Below are 20,434 nucleotides of genomic sequence, written 5' to 3'. Positions count from 1 at the left end.
AATGAGTATAACTTTCGGTTCATTTTCTTATCTGATTTTTGAATTGTGTCCCATTTTTTAGAGCTATTTGAAGAGCGTCATTTATGGATTTCAGTTTATTTCGATCACCACTTTTGGACCGGGATGAGAAATACACAAAGGATCAAGAACATGCATGCTTTTTTTAACAAATTTATTACATGCAATAGCTCCTTGATTCAATTTGTAAAGTAATATGATAATTGCCTAGGAAGCAGAGAGCAAAGAGAGAGAGAATTTAATGCTGCAGATTTTCAGACTGTGATACCGTGTGCAACAAAATTACCAATAGAGGCTCAATTTCAGCACGTGTATACTAACGAGAAGTTCAGGGAAGTTCAAGTACAATTTAGAGAAAAGGTGAATTGCATCACAAGATCAACGCAATCTGCTCTAAGTTTTATGGCATATGAAGTTGTAGAGTAGGTTTCTAACTCAACATTCAACAAGTTTGTTGTTACATATGATGTGATATCACGTGAAGTAAAGTGCCAGTGCTTATTGTTTAAGTCAAGGGGTATACTGTGTCATCATTCCATGAGTGCCTTAATCTTTGAGTGAGTAAATAAAGTGGCACCGAAATATATATTAGAACGTTGGGGTAAGAACGTAAAGAGAAGGCACACACATATCAAGAGCAGCCAAAACAAGCCTTTATTAAAGCTAAGAAGCAAGAGATTTGACGATTTGGTGTTTCGCTTGCACAATATTTGTGAATTTACATCAGAATATGAGGAGTTGACTGAAATTTTGCATCGAACTTTTAATGATGTCATGGTTGAGATGCAAGAATATCAAGCCAAAAGTAAAGGTAAATGTTCGTTATCTCACGAAGACGTTACGTTGAATGATGTTAACGACCATCAAAGTTTTCCACATGTTAGAACAAGATGACGTTCCAAGAATAGACTGGGATCGAATATGAAAAAAAAAGGATCGCAAATGCATCAAAGAATTGAAAAAGAAAAAGGCAATTATAAGTGAGGTAACATTGATTTGCTTTTGATTAGGAAAAATGTGTTTGTGCATGTTAATAAATTTGCTAATATATAATTTACTTCTTTTGCAGTTGAACCTTTTAGATGGTGGATTAATGATTCAGTCAAGCTCCAGTGTTTATCATGCACAGGACATAAATTATCCCGGAAAAGGATGATAAAAGTTTTGGTGTTTATTAAAATAAATTTCGGTTCATTTATGTTTTAGTCATATAATATTTTCTCCTTTGATAAAATGAAGGTTAATTTTTTATGTGTTATGTTTTATTGAATAGTCACATTTTGATTTTTCAAATTAGTTTATGTGATTGTGTTGTAGTAAATAGTTTTAGGTGTTTATTTGAATACATTTCGATTCATGTATGTCTAAATTTTGCTCCATTTGAGTTCTAGTCATATAATGTTTTTCCATTTGATGAAAATGAGGATTAGTCTCTGATTTATATTATGTTTTATTGAATGGTCACTTTTTAGTTTTTCAAATTAGCTTCTGCAATTGTGTTGTGGCAAACAATTTAAATGTTTCTTAGAATACATTTCGGTTCATTTGTGTTTTTGCCACTCTTGAAGTTTGATAAATACATTCAATTTATTTAGTGTGAACCTAGATTCATTTAAATTAATGTTATCTCAATAAAATCCAGACATTTTCAACAAATAAATCAAAAGAAATTTAAGAAAAGATTTTTAAATATATACATTAACATTTACAACAAGTCAAAGAAAGGTTTGTCTCTTTACAATTCCTTACAAAATAATGTTCATTACAATTTTGCAGATTAAACCTATTTACTTTCTATATCCTGAGATGAGAATTTATAAAAAGGACTTGAGAGGGCTGCGGATGGCTTTGGGATTCTTATGCCTTCAGATGCCTTGATAACTTTGTCTCTGAATTCATTTTACCTTGTCCAAGAGAATGGTTGAACCATATTCCCATCTGAACGCATCTATTTCTTTCTACAATTCAATTGAAAGAAATTACTTAATATGAACCCAAATGAACTAAGAAATGAACCGAAATTTATTAATTTAGAAGTAGATGACTAACTATGTTTAATGATACTTATCTGTTTCCAGTTTTTACATTTGTATTTCCCCTTTTTGATTTTTTGGGATCAATTATTTTCAGCCATTTCATGACATATATTCCGCAATCATAACTAAGAAAGAAATAAGAAAGTAAAATATGATTAATAGGACAGATACAGAAAAGTACAGTAAAACATATTAATAATAATACTATAGCAAAGAAAGAATAATAGAAAGATTGATACGATGATCGTTGACCGCTGATCATAATATATGGTGCTTCAACGTCCTCTTTGTTGTCCACCAAAGGTTTTGTCCCAACATAGACCCTTATTTGGGATACTATTAAGCCCTGAAAAGGATACAAAAAATGTACTTCAATTCAGTAATAATTGAAAGAAACCAAGCCTATAAACAATGCTCAATCAGGCACAAAGAGTGATTGATGTGATTTGATTAGAGAAAAATGGCTAGAAATAAGAGATAACTTACAACAAAAATATATATTATGTAAATAATTTACAACAAATTTATTCAAAACTATTCTTTCCTCATGTATATCCTTTTTTTTTGAGGTCAAGCACACAAAAGACCTTCTTCTGAACATCACCAATCCACAACCACCAATGGCCTCGATGGTAAATTGGTGCAAACATCTAAGATTTGGGAACATGATAGAATATTTCAGTCTAAATGATAGCAAACGACATAATTATTAAAGAAGTTTTAGAAATCACAACTTACAAATAGATGAGATGTTAGTTTTTTTTGTCAAGAAAAGGTAGGTAGTCCTTAAATTCATTGATCTGGTAGGCCTTCTTAGAGTTTGGATCAATGTATTCGTGGTTATGCTTTCCCAACATGAAATTCTGAAAAATGAACCAAAATAAACTAATAAATGAACCAAATTACTTAAGGAATAACAAATTTGGTCAATACTTATCAGCAGCATCAAATAAATCTCAATTAACAAACAAATAAACCAAAATTATTTCAGATATGAACAAACAGTGAAAAGGACTCAATCATCAACAAAAACACATCGACTTCATTTCTGGATTCAATTGAACCTCAATTAAACTAAGAAATGAACCGAAATTACTTAAGGAATAAAAAATTTGGCTTACCAAAATATTTGTTGGGACGCAGTATATTTCTTCATCAAATCTACGACATTTTTTGTTGTTGAGAACCATACACAATGCAGAGACCACCTATAGGACTAAAATTTATTAGATATATGGGAATATAATTTTTTAGAAAAATCATTAATGTTAATATACTAAAAGAAGAATTTATCGTATTTTCTATGTCTTGTTTGGGTGTTAGAGACAAGAAGTGGCATCTATTCCCCTCTAAATGAGCTTTGTGGTCTAATATAAATATGGTTTCAAACTCATTGCTTGCCCCTTCTTTGTCAATCTTGATTTGCGTCATCCACTGATAACAGTTTTCCCTAAGCTCTTCTTTTATTTCGTTTTCTTTCACCGGAGTCTTGTACTCTTCATGGGTGCTCAAACTTGTCTCTGCACTTGTTTCCTCTGCATATTGCAATGCTGCTGTCATCCTAGCATCCATCACCGCCTCTACCAATTTTTCAAGTTGTATTACTATTGGTTGAGAGGTCGGTGGATTTATGCTAATGTTGAATGAAGGTAAGTCATCTTTCCAATGCAAAGGACGGGAAAAACTGCAAGATGACAGAGGAAAGTTTTCAAAATAATCAAAAAGCCTTATGATATAACATCAAAACTAATGAAAAAGATTTTAAGTAAAACTTACACATTAAGAGGAGCTTCTTATTCTGATTGCCTTGCCGAATTTTCTTCGTAGGCTTGCTGTTGGGGTTTCGGAGGGCAGCTAGATGTTTAAAAATCAATCAAAATTGTTATTATAGGAACTTCTTGCCCTGATTTCCTTGCTAAAGTTTTTTCGTGGATTTGCTGTTGAGGTTCCAAAAGGTAGTTAGATTACAGAGAAAAATGTTTAATAATGAACCGAAATTATTATTATATAGCATCAAAAGTAATAAATTGGATTTTAAATAAAACTTACTCATTTACAGGAGCTTCTGGCTCTGATTCCCTTGCCAAAGTTTCTACAGGGGCTTGCTATTGAGTTTGGAGATGGTAGCTAGATTATATAGGAAAAGAATCCCAAGGATACAGATATCAAAGCTCCTGACCTAGCTCACAAAGTTAAACCGGCCAAAATACCAAAATACTGTTCACAAAACTTGTTTCTCCAAGTCAGCCTCTAAGAGGGACAAACATCAAACATATATACAGTGGAGATACAATTATATAACAACTCTACCAAAATAAAACTCCTAAAAGAACAGTTCATCACTTCAGAAAGCTCCCAGCATGCCTCGGTGAGGTGTCTCACGTCCTGCATCTGAAAACCACAAAATATGTATGGAGTGAGAACCAGAGGTTCTCAGCATGGTAACGGTGCCCACATAACTAACATATAATGTCCCGGAAAAGCCAAAGGCGACCCTAGAACTCCGACAATAGATTCAAACTTAAAACTAACATTTAAACCATAAACAGGGTGAGGTATCTAAGGCTTCTTGGTTCCATCTCAAATCCTAACTTACCCCTAAGCTCGTCATCCCTTTCTCCAATCCTCCGAAATACCGATGCACAGACAGACAAAGCAGACAAGGCAAGCACAAGTAGATATTCAAGTAAGCAAATCCAAGTAGTACAAAACCAAACAAGTCACATAAATGCATATGATGCATGCCTTTCCTACTGGCCGTGAGCTCACGTGTCGGTTACTTTGCCAGAACCCGACACATCTGGTAGCTAACCCGGATATCGTCCTCTTGAAAATCGGTGGACGGTACACCACCACGAACCCCACCTGGCGGGCGGTACACCACTACGAACCCCACCATTGTGAGCGGTACACCACCACGAACCTCGCAAGATCTTCAATTGAAAAAATAACACACACATGTGGGCGTTAAACCACCACGAACCCCACACAACATTCTCTTTCTTTTAAAAAATATGTGGGTGGTACACCACCGCGAATCCCACATAACATTCTCTTTCTTTTAGAAAAATATGTGGGCGGTACACCACCACGAATCCCACATAACATTCTCTTTTAAAAATATATGGGCGGTATACCACCGCAAACCCTACATACATCTCGACACTGGACAAGCGGTAAACTACCACGAACCTTGCCAGGTTAAGCTCAAAACAAATTCATTTTCAAATTTATTATAACTCATTCATTCATATCCATTCATAATCATTCAAAACCGTTCACTAAGGCTAGATTTATCATATATATATATATATATATATATATATATATATATATATATATATATATATATATCACCTTCCAATGCCCAATTCATTCCATAGTACCCCAATACACAACCCCAATAAGCTTAACAACTTTAACTCACAATTAACCAAACTCAACCTCAAAATTCACATTCAATTCACAATCATATATCCAACTATCATCATTCTCACCTCAAGTGCACCGTAATCTATATAACATACCTCATTATTCATCAAGATATCATCATCCTGGTTCATCATTAATTTCAATATCAAACATCAAAATCCACAACTCATGCTCACACAATAAGTAATCAATCCAACCAACTAATTCAACATTCATATACATCAAATTCAACAATTATCCTCATTATTTATTAATCACAATAATTCACATATTCATCCTATCCTACGGTCGACTAGCCTAAGTCTTTACGACACATTATATTTTAATTACGAGAAACCGAAATCATACCTTGGCCGATTTTTCGATAACCCGGAACACCTCAAGCATTTGCGAACCACAAGCTTCACAACTCCAGCCCCCTCACCAACGATACCCAGCCTCCAAAGCTAATCCTCTAGCTTTCAATTTCTCAAATTAACTCCAACCAATAACCAATTTCAATCTAACATCACAATTATCACTATAATCAATATAGAATTCACTAAATCAACATCTCACAAAGGGTTTGAGGGTGCTTACCTTTCCCACAGCTTCAATGAGCTAAACCCGACAATACCCGCAAGCTAATTCGTCCCTAAACATCGAAATTACACAAAATTCAACATGCATTCACATTGAATTTTGAAACTGGAGAAGGAGAAAATCGAAGCTGAGAAGTGATTTCCTTATCTAATAGATTACTGGGCTTTGTAGAGAATTTCAAGATGAATGCGTGGCTGCTGACGGCTTGTCAATCGAAATTCCGGATCAAAAGTTATGTGAGGTTGAATGAGAGGTTAGGGTTATAGAGTTTTCTTCCTTCTCCTCAGGCAACCAGCAACGTGTTTCATTACTTGGGGAAAGAGAAGAGTTGTTGCTCTTCATATAATTAGTTAGTTGGGTTGGGCCTCGGGCCCAATACAGGCCCGGTTTGCTCGGTTCGGCCCAATTTTGGGCCAAATTCTTTAAAATTAGTGTCGAAATTCTTGTTTTAATTTTCTCTATCATATTAAACCATAAAATTCTATTTTCTAATTTTCTTGATTAATAAATAATTATTAACTAATTATTTACTAATCTCTCGAATTTTACATTGATCCCCTTGATTAGGAAGCTCAGCACATGAGACACCCAATTCCATTGTCGAACTTTCTCCATATGAAGGACAGGTGGCTTACGGATCGGGAAGACTGTGCTTATTGTTGTTGGCAACAAAAAGCATTTATGGACGAAGAGGATGAACGTTGTCTTGAATTTCAACAAGTTCTCCTCTCCTTCAACACTCATATCCGTCACAGATTTTGTCAAAGATACCAAAGTAGCACATTTGAAGCTGTCAATAATCTCCTTCTGCTGGTTAGTCAGTTTGTTGTACATAAATTTTTCAGAAAAATTATCCCTTATAGCACCAATACCGAAATATTTTAATATATTGAACAAGTACTCAAAAAGATTCAATTATCAATAAAAACTCATCAAATTCATTTCTGTATCCAAATAAACCTAAACTAAAGAATGAATCGAAATTACTTAAGGAATAAAATATTTGATCAATACTTATCACCAGCACCGAAATATTTTAATATAAACAAATTAATATAAAAATTACAAAAAAAATACAAATGTAAAAACTAGAAAGTTAATATCGCCTGAATTTAAGCCCAGTGCATGTCCTATCTTGGCAGGGGTTATAGAAATTTTTCATAGCGCATGTCCAAGAATGCATGATAGAGATCAAAGCAAGAAATCAGTTCCCTCAAGAGCTTATGCGAGACATTCAATTCTGTGATATGTCTTAATGCACCAAATCTCATTTCGTCAACAATAACTTTCCTTTGTTCACTCAAGTCGGCGAATACTCTAGCTATCGATCTCGTTGAGCATCTCAAATCGTGAGTTTTCTGCAAGGATTTGAAACATTATGTTATATGATATATTTATAATACAAAAAAAGAGTTGATTTAATGTGTATATACTTATATTGTAATGTGACTTCTCTTTCTTTGAGATAGTCTTCTTTTTTATTTTAGCTGTAAGGAATAAAAAATTTGGTCAATACTTAACAGCAGCATCAAGTGAACCTCAGTTAATTAACAAATGAACCGAATTTGGTTCAAATTTGAACGAAAACTAACTAAACTACATGAACAAGTTTAGCAATTCAAGCAAAACGAAACCAAATGAACGTAAATTAAACTAAAAAATGAATCAAAATTTCTTAAGGAATAAATATTTTGTTCAATACTTAACAGCAGCATCAGGTGAACCTCAGCCAATTTACAAATGAACCGAAATTGGTTTAGATTTGAACAAAAACTAACTAAACAACCCTACATGAACAAGTTTAGCAAATTCAAGTGAAACCAAACCAAATGAACCTAAATTAAACTAAGAAATGAACCTAAATTTCTTAAGGTATAACAAATTTGGTCAATACTTAACAGTAGCATCAAGTGAACCTCAGTTAATTCATAAATGAACCGGATTTAGTTCAAATTTTAACAAAAAGTCATAATGACTCAATCAGCAAGAAAAACACATTCAATTCATTTCTGTATGCAAATGAACTCAACTAAGCTAAGAGATGAATCGAATTATTTATCAGAACCAATAAAACTAACAACACAATTTCATTCGATGCCCTAGTTACAGAGAAAAATAAAAAAAAATGGAATTAGAGAAACTCGAACTACTAAATGAATGAACTTGATCCACTAAACCTTAAACCAAACTAGTAGAAATGCGAGATTTTCAAGAAATTAACTGAACATAATAACAATAGTTTTGCCAGTACCTTACGAAATCTTTGTTCTTCTTTTTGTGTGTTTTTTGTTAATGATCTTAAATGCACCACCAGATTCTGCAGTAGTTTTCACAGAGAATTTGAAAGATTTTTGAGAAATTTTGAGAGAGATTTAAAATTCTGTTGTTGCAGTTTTGAGTAGGAGATATGAATGGTTTTTCATCTTAGAGCATGAAGAGAAGGGATAACGTTTTCGGGATTTCTGGTGCGTGTACACGCTCTCTTTAATGAGAGTGATTTTTTTTTTTTGTGTTAGGCCTGCTTGGTTGGATTTGGAGTAATAAGGTTTGAATGTATAGCTCAACTATTTTAAATTAGCCCGTATAATTAGGATAAAAAGTCTTAATTTAAACTAATTTATTTACGTTTACTATTCTAAAAGATTTTATTAATATTTTTTTTAAAAAATAATCTATCCTAAATATAATTTTTTGGAGATTTATTTATTATTTTACACTAAATATTATTACCTAAAACTAAAAATACAAAAAAAAAATTAGAATAACTTTTTCTATTGATCATAATACTTTAAATATTTTATTTTTATTTATTTTATTGACTGATTACTAATTTTAGAAAAAAAATAATTTTTATGAGAACATTTTAATATTTTATGCTTATCAGATACTTAATAAATAAACTATAGAAAAGGGGAGACAATAAATAATTAGAAAAACCGTCTAAGACTAAGAGTAGAATGTTGTTGATAAAAATAATAAGTTTTGATGATTCTTTAATATTTTTTTATTAGTAAAAAAATGTTAAAAATTTATTAAAATTTAATTATTGATTATTATTTAATTATTAATTTAAATTTTTATTTAATTTTTTTAGTTTATAAATTTAATAATATATTTTATTTTATATTTTTAAATATTAATAATTAATTAATAAATAAAAATAATAAATTTTGATAATCTTTAATATTTTTTGTAAAGAAATTGTTGGATCCTCCATGTGGATCGTGTATATCAATTGATAAACTTAGGAAATTTCCTTTTTTTTTTCTTTTTGGATCATGAAGAGAATTAGATATTGTGGAGGGTAGATGATTCAGTTGAGATGGGTCCAAATGGAAAGCGATCAATCAAAATTCAAAAGTCAGCATCCAATGTGAGGGGAGAACTAGAAGGATGGGCAACACGACGCCGTGTCCATAGACAGCGTACCGCAACGTGTGGTAACCGTGGCCGTACCTCTTTTTCTGTAACAAATATCAATAGTCAACCATAATAATAATGAAAATTACTGATGATCTCTCCATAAATTAATTTAATTAGAATATACTGACATTATCTTATGCTATCATTTTATCATATTTATAGATGTTGAATAACGATAAATAATTTGGCCACCGATAAAGGAAGGACATAAGTTCAATGTTTTAGAAAGTTTATTTGATTGTATTGTTTGAAAAGTTTGTAATGAAAAAGTATGAGGAGCCAATGAAATATCTTAGCGGGATCCTTTGAAATTATAAGTCCAACTGTTTTGGAATCATAAAAAGGAAATAAGAACGTCAATGTTCAAGTTTGGAAAAATGTGCGTTCGGTTTGCTTTTTTTATTTAATAATTTTGTTTTTATAATTTTATAAAAATGATTGATATGAATGTCATACCTTAGTCACTTTTTCTTAAAGATGGCTACTTGCCATATAATTCAGCCAGAGGGATACCAACATTACTTAGTCAGTATGCATGTAGACTGGAAAAAGACAAATTCAAAAATAAAGGTATAGGGTAATGGAAATACATCAATGAAATAATAGATAATTATATATTTAAAAAAAAGTGACATCACATATTTCGAAAAAATCAAACCGCTATCATCTAAGAGATAATCTACTCTCTATAAAAGAGGAAATAAATGGTACAAAAACGACAAGTGAAAAAAAAAAGTTTAATTACTTTATTAATCTTTATAGTTTTACAAAATTTTTAATTAGGTTCTTATATTTTTTTTTTAAATTAGATTTTTATACCAGATTTTTTTTTTTAATTAGGTCCTTCTTGACAATAATTGGTTTAATTGTATAGGGACCCAATTAAAAAAAAATTGTGCAAGAATCCAAATAAAAGAAAAAAACAGTATAGGAACCCAATTAAAAAAAAAAGTTTGGTGCAAGAACTCAATTAAAAAGAAAAAAAAGTATAGGGAGCTAATTAAAAATTTTGCAAAACTATAAGGACCAACAGAGTAATTAAACACAAAAAAAAAAACATATACTTTGATTTCACTCTCTCTTTCTCTTTTCTTTAATATTTTGAGATACTAATTTGAGCGTTAGAGTGCTTTTTGCAGGTCCTCTACCCGTCGTGTTCTACTGAAGTCGAGATATAGCTCAATCAAGGGACATACTCGTAATCGAGGAGAACAAAATAACTCGGCTAGATCTTCAGGAACGGAACAGTTGACGCCCACCATGGGCCTGAAACAGATTAACCCCACTATAATTGCTCCTGCGAAATAACCATCATGGCTGAGAATGGCATCCCATAGCTGTCACAATTTGAGATGTTAGCTAACAACGCAGAATCGCAACCTAAGGTTCAAAGGATGGCTGAGCTATTGGCTAAACATCAGAATTGAAAGTGCGAAGAAGGAGATCACCAGAATGACGAGCAATACTCAGATGTTCGTCCCGAGGAAACAACACTTCCGAAGGGAAGAAGGACGGTATCGAATCCTTTTTCCGGGGACATTATGAAATTCTAAATGGCGAAAAATTTCACATTACCAGCCACCCTTAAACCATATGAAGGACTCGGCAACCCCTATACTCACGTCACTAAATTCCAATCAATGATGTTTTTGAACGGTGTCTCTGACCCTATACTTTGTCGTTCTTTTCCAAATTTTTTAGATGGTGCAGCTTTACTTTGGTTTTCTAAGTTGCCTGCAGGTTCCATCTCAAGCTACGAAGAGTTTATGGAGGCCTTCACCAATCATTTGCACCTTTGAAAATATATGTACACGGCTCGGACTATCTTAGCACCATTAAACAGGGACAACATGAGAGCTTGAAGGACTACATGACTAGGTTTTCTAAAGCCGCCATGAAAATTCCCGATCTCAGCCCTGACGTCCATTTACATGCATTAAAAAAGTGGATTGCACCCTGGGAAATTCCATGAAACTATAGCAGTAGCCAAACCAAAGACTTTAACAGAATTTTGAGAAAAAATCATAGGACAAAGGAAATCGAAGAGCTCTGGAAAGTTCGAAAGATTGAAAGGCAACAACCTCGCCAAAGGAGGAAAGATTAAACAAAGCTCAACTTAGCAAGGATAACAAGAAACCATTCAAGTTGACTCCTAAATTCGACACCTACACCCAGTTCAACACTAAGTAAGAAGTTATTATAAAGGAACTTCTCCATGCCAAACTCATCAAACCACCAAAGAAAGCAGAAACATATCAAGATTAGAAGTATGCAGACAAATTGAAACACTATGTTTTTCATCAGAAGTTTGACCATACTACTGAGGAATGTATAGTGGCAAAGGACTTGCTAGAAAGGTTAGCTCGGCAGGGACTCTTTGACACGTATGTTGACGGAGGGATACGAAAAGAAGAAAACTCGCTCCAATTGGCACAAGAAACAAGCCACCAACCTTCCAACACCAAGGATAAGGACAGATGGTCAAACTCCAATCAACCATCACAACCTCGGAGGGTCATCAACTGCATTTCAGGAGGTTTTGCAGGAGGAGGCACCACGAGATTGGCCTGGAAATGAAGTTACCGAGCTATGTTAACAGTTAAAGGAGGCATCAACACAACGTCAAACCTCGGCATAACTGATATAACTTTCACACAAGCTAATTTTCGTTCACAAAACCCAAACTGGGATGATCTGGTAGTAATTTCCACCGAGGTTGGTGATCTTTTGGTAAGGAAGGTACTGCTGGACCTAGGCAACAGTGCCGACGTTCTATTCTATTCCACTTTTCAGAGAATGAAAATATGTGACAAGGCCATGCAACCCTTATATGGAGAATTGGTCAGATTCTATAGAGAACGGTTCCTGTCCTTGGTTACATATGGTTAGAAACTACATTGGGAAAACACCCTAGATAAAGAACAGTTGACATCCAATATTTAGTTGTTAATTACATTAGCCCGTATAATATTATTCTTGGTAGACCATCTTTAAATTCTCTTGGAGCAATAGTATCCACTGTGCATTTTTGTGTTAAGTTCCATGTGCAGATGATCTAATAGCAACAGTGTATGTTGACCATCAAAAAGTGCGACAATGTTACAATGCAAGTCTGAAGCAAACCACAACCGAGAATACCCCACATGAGCATATACAAGCGGCATATAGCTCAGAAGAGTTGCCATTGCTTTCCGAGTTGGACCTTCAGGTGGACCTTTATGAAAGACCTTTGCTCATGGACAACCTTGAAAAGGTAACCTTAACAAATACTGAAAATTGCTTTACATATATTGGGCATGCACTGTCAGTAAGTGATCGGCTCCAACTGATAAATTTGCTACGAGATAATGCCTATCTATTCGCATGGACGCCAACTGACATGCCGAGCATAGATCCAAAGATCATATGCCATAAGCTAGCAATTGATCAAACAATCTGACCTATAGCACAACAAAAGTGCAATTTGGGCACAGATAAGAGGGTGGCATCACCTGACGAAACCAAAAAGTTACTCACTGGAAGCTTTATTAGAGAAATAAGATTCACAACCTGGCTCACAAACGTGGTAATGGTAAAAAAAAAGTTCATGTAAATGGCGCATGTGCGTCGACTTTACTAACCTTAACAAAGCATGCCTTAAAGATGCTTATCCATTACCTTGCATATATAATTTGTTGATAACGCATATGGTTTTAGCAGTTTGAGCTTCATGGATGTCTATTCTGGTTATAACCAGACCCTTATGCACTCTGATGATCAAAGCAAAACAGCTTTTATTACAGAGTTTGGCAATTTCTGTTATAAGGTCATGCCGTTCGACCTTAAGAATGTAGGTGCAACATGCCAACGTTTAATGGATAAAGTCTTTCAAAACCAAATAGGTCGGAACATTGAAGTATATGTCGATGATATGGTAGCAAAAACACCACATGAAGGCTCACACTATTCAGACTTGAGTGAGATATTTAATCAGATTCGACGATATAACATGCGACTAAATTCCGGAAAATGTGCATTCGGAGTCCAAGGAGGGAAATTTCTTGGGTTTATGTTAACTTCCTAAGGAATCAAGGTGACCCCCGAGAAGTGCAGTGCCATTCTTCATATGTCGAGTCCAAAGACAACCAAGGAAGTCCAACAGCTAATAGGACGACTAGCTGCACTATCATGATTCCTGCTGACGATTGCAAACCAATCTTACCATTTTTTTTCCAAAAAATAAGCAAGAGCAAACAGTTTCAATGGAACGAGGATTGCAAAAAATCCTTTCAAGAGTTGGAGACGATGCTATCATCATCCCCATACTTCGGAGGCCTGAGATCGGTAAGCCTTTATATTTATATCTATTTGTTTCTAACTATGCTATAAGTTCGACTCTTGTTACAAAAGTAGGTAAGGCACAGAGGCCTATATACTTTGTTAGCAAGATACTTTAGCTAGCCGAGAAGAGGTATTGAAAGATTGAACAACTAGCTTTGGCATTAATAACCATGGCTTGAAGGTTGCAACATTATTTTCAAAGCCATACCATTGTCATACAAATGGATCAACCACTTCGTCAGATATTGACAAAGCCAGGGTCGCGAGTAGGCTAATCAAATGGTCTATCGAGCTCTCCAAGTTTGACATCCAATACCAACCACGAATGGCTCTAAAATCTCAAGTATTAGCTAATTTCATATTTGAGTTTACCACTCCAAATTCACATCTCGGCACACTTACTTGGAGATTACATGTGGACAGAGCTTCAAATAATGAAGACAATGGAGCAGGAATCCTTCTAGAAAATGGAAGGGACATGGCGATATTACAATCACTAGAATTCTCTTTCACTGCAAGTAATAACCAAGTAAAGTATGAAGCCTTGCTTGCAGATTTGAAACTAGCACACAATTTACAGATAACAAGTTTAAAGGTCTATTGTGACTCCTTGCTCATCGTTCAACAAATCAATGGTGCATTCTAGGGTACGAGATCCTTTTCTTGAGCAATATTGGCCTGCAACATAGGATCTCATTTCAAAATTTATATTATGCGAGATTATTCATATACCTAGAGAGCATAACATTAGAGCAGATATTTTATCAAAACTGGTAACCACCAGAAAATAATCACATGCATAGACCTTATCATAATTAATGCTAGACAAGCCTAGCATAAATCTAACAGCTGTATTGAGTGTCATGCAGATTGAGGATTGGAGATCGCCCTTTATCAAGTATATAAAAGAAGGAAGCATACCATACAATGAAACAAATCCGAGGTTATTCCGAAGGAGGGCGAGCTTTTACACAATCATCGGTAATGACCTATATAGATGAGGATTCTCATTCCCCTTACTTAAATGATTCACCAAGGAGGATGCTATGCTAGCCATGTTCGAAGTCTACGAGGTTGTATGCGGAAAATCACATTGGCGGACGCAGCTTGGCAGGAAAACTTTTGTAAGCAGGTTATTTTTGGCCATCGCTTAAACGAGATTGTCTCCTCATGGTACAAAAATGCGACAATTGCCAAAAACACGCCACAATCATTCATACACCGCCCGAGCTCCTACACATGACCGAGATAAGCTGATCATTCTATCGGTGGGGTTTAGATATACTTGGACCATTCCTTATAGTGCCAGGACAGGTAAAATTTCTACTAGTGTTTATTAATTACTTTTCTAAGTGGATTGAAGAACAACCACTTGCACGAATAACGACAGACAAGGTACAATCATTCTTATAGAAAAATATCATATGCCGATTTGGCATCCCTGGTGAGATCGTTTCTGACAATGGCTGACAATTCACTGATTGCTGCAAACAAACAGGCAAGCAGAGGCTACTAATCGAGTTATACTTCAGGCCCTTAAGAATAAGCTCAACGATGACAAGGACAATGGGCCAAAATCATTCTAGAAATATTATAGAGCTATAACACCACTACGCATTTAACCACTGGTGAAACCCCCTTTCGATTGGTAGATGGAGCAGATGCAATGATTCCGGTAGAAATTGCACACTCCTCATTGTGAGCCGAGCCATACAATGATACAATAAACACGGAAGTCCGCTCAGCCGAGCTCGATCTCATTGAAGAGGACAGAGAGGAGGCCCTCTTGAGACAAATGGCAATGCAGCAATTGATACAACAAAAGTACAATAAAAGGGTCAATCCGAGGTCCTTTCAACACGGTGACCTTGTTCTTTGACGAACAGAAGAGGCAAAGAGGCCGTTAGGACATGACAAGCTAGCCGCTGCTTGGGAAAGGCCGTATCACATCACAAAAGTCCTGAGAAAGGAGACTTACACGCTTTAAACATTAAGAGGCAATAATGTCCCGGATACTTGGAATGTCTCTTCATTGAAATTGTATCAAAGTTAAATTTGTGCTAAAGGCAAATGAAGGTACTCTTTTTCCCTACTCATGAGTTTTTCTCCCACGATGGGTTTTGCTCAGAGAGGTTTTATTGAGGTCGGATACCCATGTAACTTATTACTTAATGTTTAAAGCATGCTCTAGTTTCATATCGCATTTTTAAAAAAATATACTACTACAAACCAATGTCAAAGCAAAGTTGGGACAAATTATCAAACTAAATACGTCAAACTGTTATAACAACCTAGCATACTAGCCAAGCTTCATACTCGAACTCAGTTCATATAACAAAACAAACTAATAAACAAAGCCGACTACAATATAAAGGTTCAAAATTCCAAAATTCAAACATACTATAAACATAGCATTAATTCTTCTTGTGGCCTCCACCAGAGCTTTCACCCTCATCCTTGCCCATAACATCGTCATCCACAAGTCTTCCATTTAGAATAATCTTAGTCACATCTAGCTTCTCAACATCTGTCCCTGGAAACATGTGTTGACCTGATCAACAGCTCGATCAAACCCTTGAGCAAATGTGTCATACACCTTGGTCTCCAGCTCCTTAATCTGAGCTTCAAACTTCTCCTTCTTTGATCTCAAATCCCTAACATTATCTTCCAAGTCATGTTGCTGACCCTTAGTCTTCAAAGAAGAAGTTAACTCGCTAACTTCCTTCTCTTTTTCCTTCAAAGCCATAACAAGCTCCTCTACAGAAATAGCAATCTTATTTTTGTTTTCCAAAGCAAGCTCTTGTGTCCGACCTATTGACACAAGACGAGCACCCATAATCTACAAACAAATATGTTGATTAAAACTCCATCCATATATCTACATATAATTGACCAAAACATAATTATACCTGTACATAGCCACAAACACCAGAGGCTCCAACTTCATTGATTAATTTCACATCAGCAGAAAATTGGCCAAATTGATCAGCCAGCGTCATAAACGGAGTGACATTAGGTCCTCACCCTTAGCATAGTCATATAGCCTTTTCTGTACCTCATGAGAAGCCCTCACTTTATCAATGTTCACATCTTCGCTATTTTTAAGATCAATCAACTCAACAGATTTCTCTTTTGCATCAATCACCTCCCCTTTTTCTTTTATGCCTTGTCTTCAATTCTAATTGCGTAGCCTCCACTCCAGGTTCCTTATCCGCATTTGTGGTGGATCCTTCTTTTTCATTCCTTTTCCTTTGAATTAGAAATTCCTTTAGACCAACTATGGTTATGGTCGGAGCTTCTCATCTACATCATTAAAAAAAAATAATATTACATTCTTTATCATATCATAAACTCGGCATATCATTACAACCCTATAATTACTTATATGATCCAGCACCGCTTGCCTATCCCTTTCAAATTTTAACATTTCAGTAACCGATAGTAACTCACCATTAACCATTTAGAAACTAAATATTCCATTATTAACTCATCCTCTATGCATCTATTCTTGACATCTAGAGCCTTATTAGGCAGGAGACCAATACAACGAAAATCTCTCCTCTAAAAACTCATTTACATAAAACGGGAATTCATTCACTGCACTCCGAACCTTTACAAACATCACCTTAACTTGAAAGATGACTTGTATAATCTAAAAATAGATCTACCGAGATAACTACTTAAATTTACCCATAAGCCCCTCCTAACCCATTCAGCTTGAAAGAATAAGAACTGTCTCAGAGAAGGAGGTTGATCTAAGAACTTCATCAAGTTCTCAAATGCCCTAACGAAAGTCCAAGATTTAGGGTGTAACTGTGTAGGAGCAAAATTAAGTTGGTATAACACTCCACATCGAAAATAAGAAAATGAAAGCCTAACACCAAGCTCAGTTTGCAAACAACCATACAGGTAGAAGTAAGCCTAATCATCTCGTTTCTCACACACACGATCCCCTTCTTCACAAGGCAAAAATTCTATCTTTCGATCACCCTTCCGTACCCATATATCCGACCTCATTTCACTCACGGACTCTGCATCATTAAAGCAAGACACACGACTCTTTACATCCTCATCCATCCAACTATATGGGTTGTTTTCGTTAATCTCCACCTTAGCTTTACCCTCTCGTACATTTTCGTAGCAAAAGAGATAGACAAGATGAAGCAGAAAAGTTAAAAGTATGACAGTAACTAACCTCTTTGACCCATTGCATGTAGTATAAAGTGAAACACTGTTTTTTCTCCATTACTCAATCCTAATACAGACTACATTAACTTAGGAAGTGGAACAACATTTTATGATAACAATGCACAACTCATCAGTTATGTCCATTCATACACACATTTATTGCTTTGGGTCGTTGATTTATATCACTCAAGGGGTTCCATCATCAAATGGATAGGGGTTCATCGAAACTCCCACTACGTGTCAAATCAATTAAATGACATTTAATTAAGCGCATGAAAATAATTTTTAGACTTTTCAATTCTTCAAAATATTACTCGGATACAGCTTGAGTTTGGGGGCTAATATTCCTAACAAAGTATTTCGTGTATGGCCGAGGTATATATATGTCAAAGCTCAACCTGCCTCCTTGCCACATGGACAGGTCAAGCTTGGAGGCTGTGATATGGATGTTATATCTCAACCATTTCTCTTTAAAGATTAGCCGCTCACCCATATAATTCGGCTAGGGAGATACCAGCATTACTTAGCTGGTATGCATATAGACTAGGAGAAGACTAGTTCAAAAATAAAGGTATAGCGTAACGGAAATACATCAAAGAAATAATAGATAACTATATATCCGAAAAAAAGTGACATCGGATATCTCAAAAAAATCGAACCGTATCCTCTAATAGGCATTTTTACTCTTTAATTATAAAAGAAGAAGTAAAAGGGATAGAAACGGCAAGTGAAGAAAATCATATACTTTGATTTCACTCTCTCGTTCTCTCTTCTTTAATATTTTAAGATACTAATTTAAACGTCGGAGTACTTTTTGCAAATTCTTCACCTACCATGTTCTATTGAAGCCGAGATATAGCTCAATCAAGGGACATATTCGTGACCAAGGGGAGCAAAATAACTCGGCTAGATCTTCAGGAACATAATAATAATAATAATAATAATATATTTTTTATGTTTACTTCTTATTTTTCATAAAATTTTAAAAATAAAAAATACTAAAAATAAAACAAAAAATACAAATACAATCTACTGGTTCAAATATTTTAAAAGTATAAAATAATATCTATTATTCTTTTTCTTAATTTTCTTTTTAAACTACTAATTTTTTTCTTTTTTCTTAAATAAATATCAAATACTCCAAATCATAATCTCTCGTTTTCCTATATACCATGATTAAATGAAAATGAATAGGTAAATATCACTTTAGTTTTACTTATATGTTTAAACAAATTTTCAATATTTAAATCTCACTTTATATTTATATCAATTTATAGAGCAACTGCAAATCTTTAAATAAAATTTTGATTCTAGACATATTAGTCTTTATCCTATCTTATTATAAAATATCATAAAAAACAAAAAAAAAATCACTTTAATTCGAGAACAAGAAGAATAAAGAGCTTTCACAAAATCCACTTCTTCCATCTCCCTAGTGAAATAGGGGAAGCAACACAATGACACATGCGTGCCGGAGGAACGACTGCAATTCTCATCTTTGGAGATTATGATGCTTGGCACGCTGCCTTTTTTTCTTCCTCACAAAATCAAAGCAATTTAAAAAGTAAAGGACAATTCTATTTTATTTTTTTTTCCATTTTAAAATGAATGAAATTTAAATAGACAAACTCAACGACTAGAAATGTAGAGGATGAAGAACAACATGCATGGTGGTATGTTGGTAGCTAGAAGTTGTGCACCGAGTCACTAACACTAAGTTATAAATTTAGTATTTAAAATTTGTTTACTCCGAACTTAATAGAAAGTAATATAGTGATGTTTCTACAGATTTATATTGAGTTCATTTCTTATTGTGATACTAAAGAAGAATTCATTATACCACTTATCTGATTAGTATTTATTTGTAGTTGATAGCTTTATTATTTTTTTTTCTCTTAAGCCCGTTTTTAATAAAAGAAAAAAAAAATGCAGTAGATATTGGATTAAATAAAAAGTAGTCTCGGCATCAAGATTATAGATCAGGCGATTTCACCAAGACGTGGAGTCATTGTTAATATGATTATAGTATCATCATGCATTTTGAAGTCCATGGAAAGCTATATAGTTTTTCTTATATAAGCTTAATCGAATATCTATGTTTACTGTAAAATACTACTTGAATCAGTTGAATGTAATAAAGAATATGTACTAATCTTCATTTCTAATCAATCGAATTGACCAAAAAAAAAAAAGGAAAAAGGTAAAAAGAAAAACTTCGGTAAATTTGAGTTTTATCTCCTATGAGCTTCAAGATTTCTTAGGAATAAAGAAAAGTGCAGCTGAAAGTAAACAAAGTTATAATTTATTTATTTTGATTATTCATTGCCCCAATCCAAAGAAAGTGGTAAGTAATAATTAATAAAAGTCTTGATAGGAAAGTCATCCAAAATAAAAACATTTAAAGTTTTTTAGGGAAAAAAAACCTTAAAAATGTA

The 20,434-nt window shown here is 34.2% G+C and overlaps 1 protein-coding gene across 1 annotated transcript; it reads right to left on the bottom strand.

Moving 5' to 3' along the window:
* Positions 1 to 16,323: 16,323 nt before the first annotated feature.
* Positions 16,324 to 16,810, bottom strand: LOC107612775 (uncharacterized). The gene is made up of 2 exons (XM_016314514.3): positions 16,721 to 16,810; positions 16,324 to 16,650 (listed from the first exon to the last, which is right to left on the bottom strand). Exons 1-2 carry the CDS (start codon positions 16,808 to 16,810, stop codon positions 16,324 to 16,326), a joined length of 417 nt encoding a protein of 138 aa, XP_016170000.1.
* Between the last annotated feature and the right edge of the window lie 3,624 nt (positions 16,811 to 20,434).

This window comes from Arachis ipaensis, chromosome B8, assembly GCF_059453495.1.
Source record: "Arachis ipaensis isolate K30076 ecotype BB chromosome B8, ASM5945349v1, whole genome shotgun sequence".
NCBI lineage: Eukaryota > Viridiplantae > Streptophyta > Magnoliopsida > Fabales > Fabaceae > Arachis > Arachis ipaensis.
The sequence above is the reverse complement of the archived record's forward strand: the minus strand, read 5'-3'. Positions and strand labels throughout refer to the sequence as shown.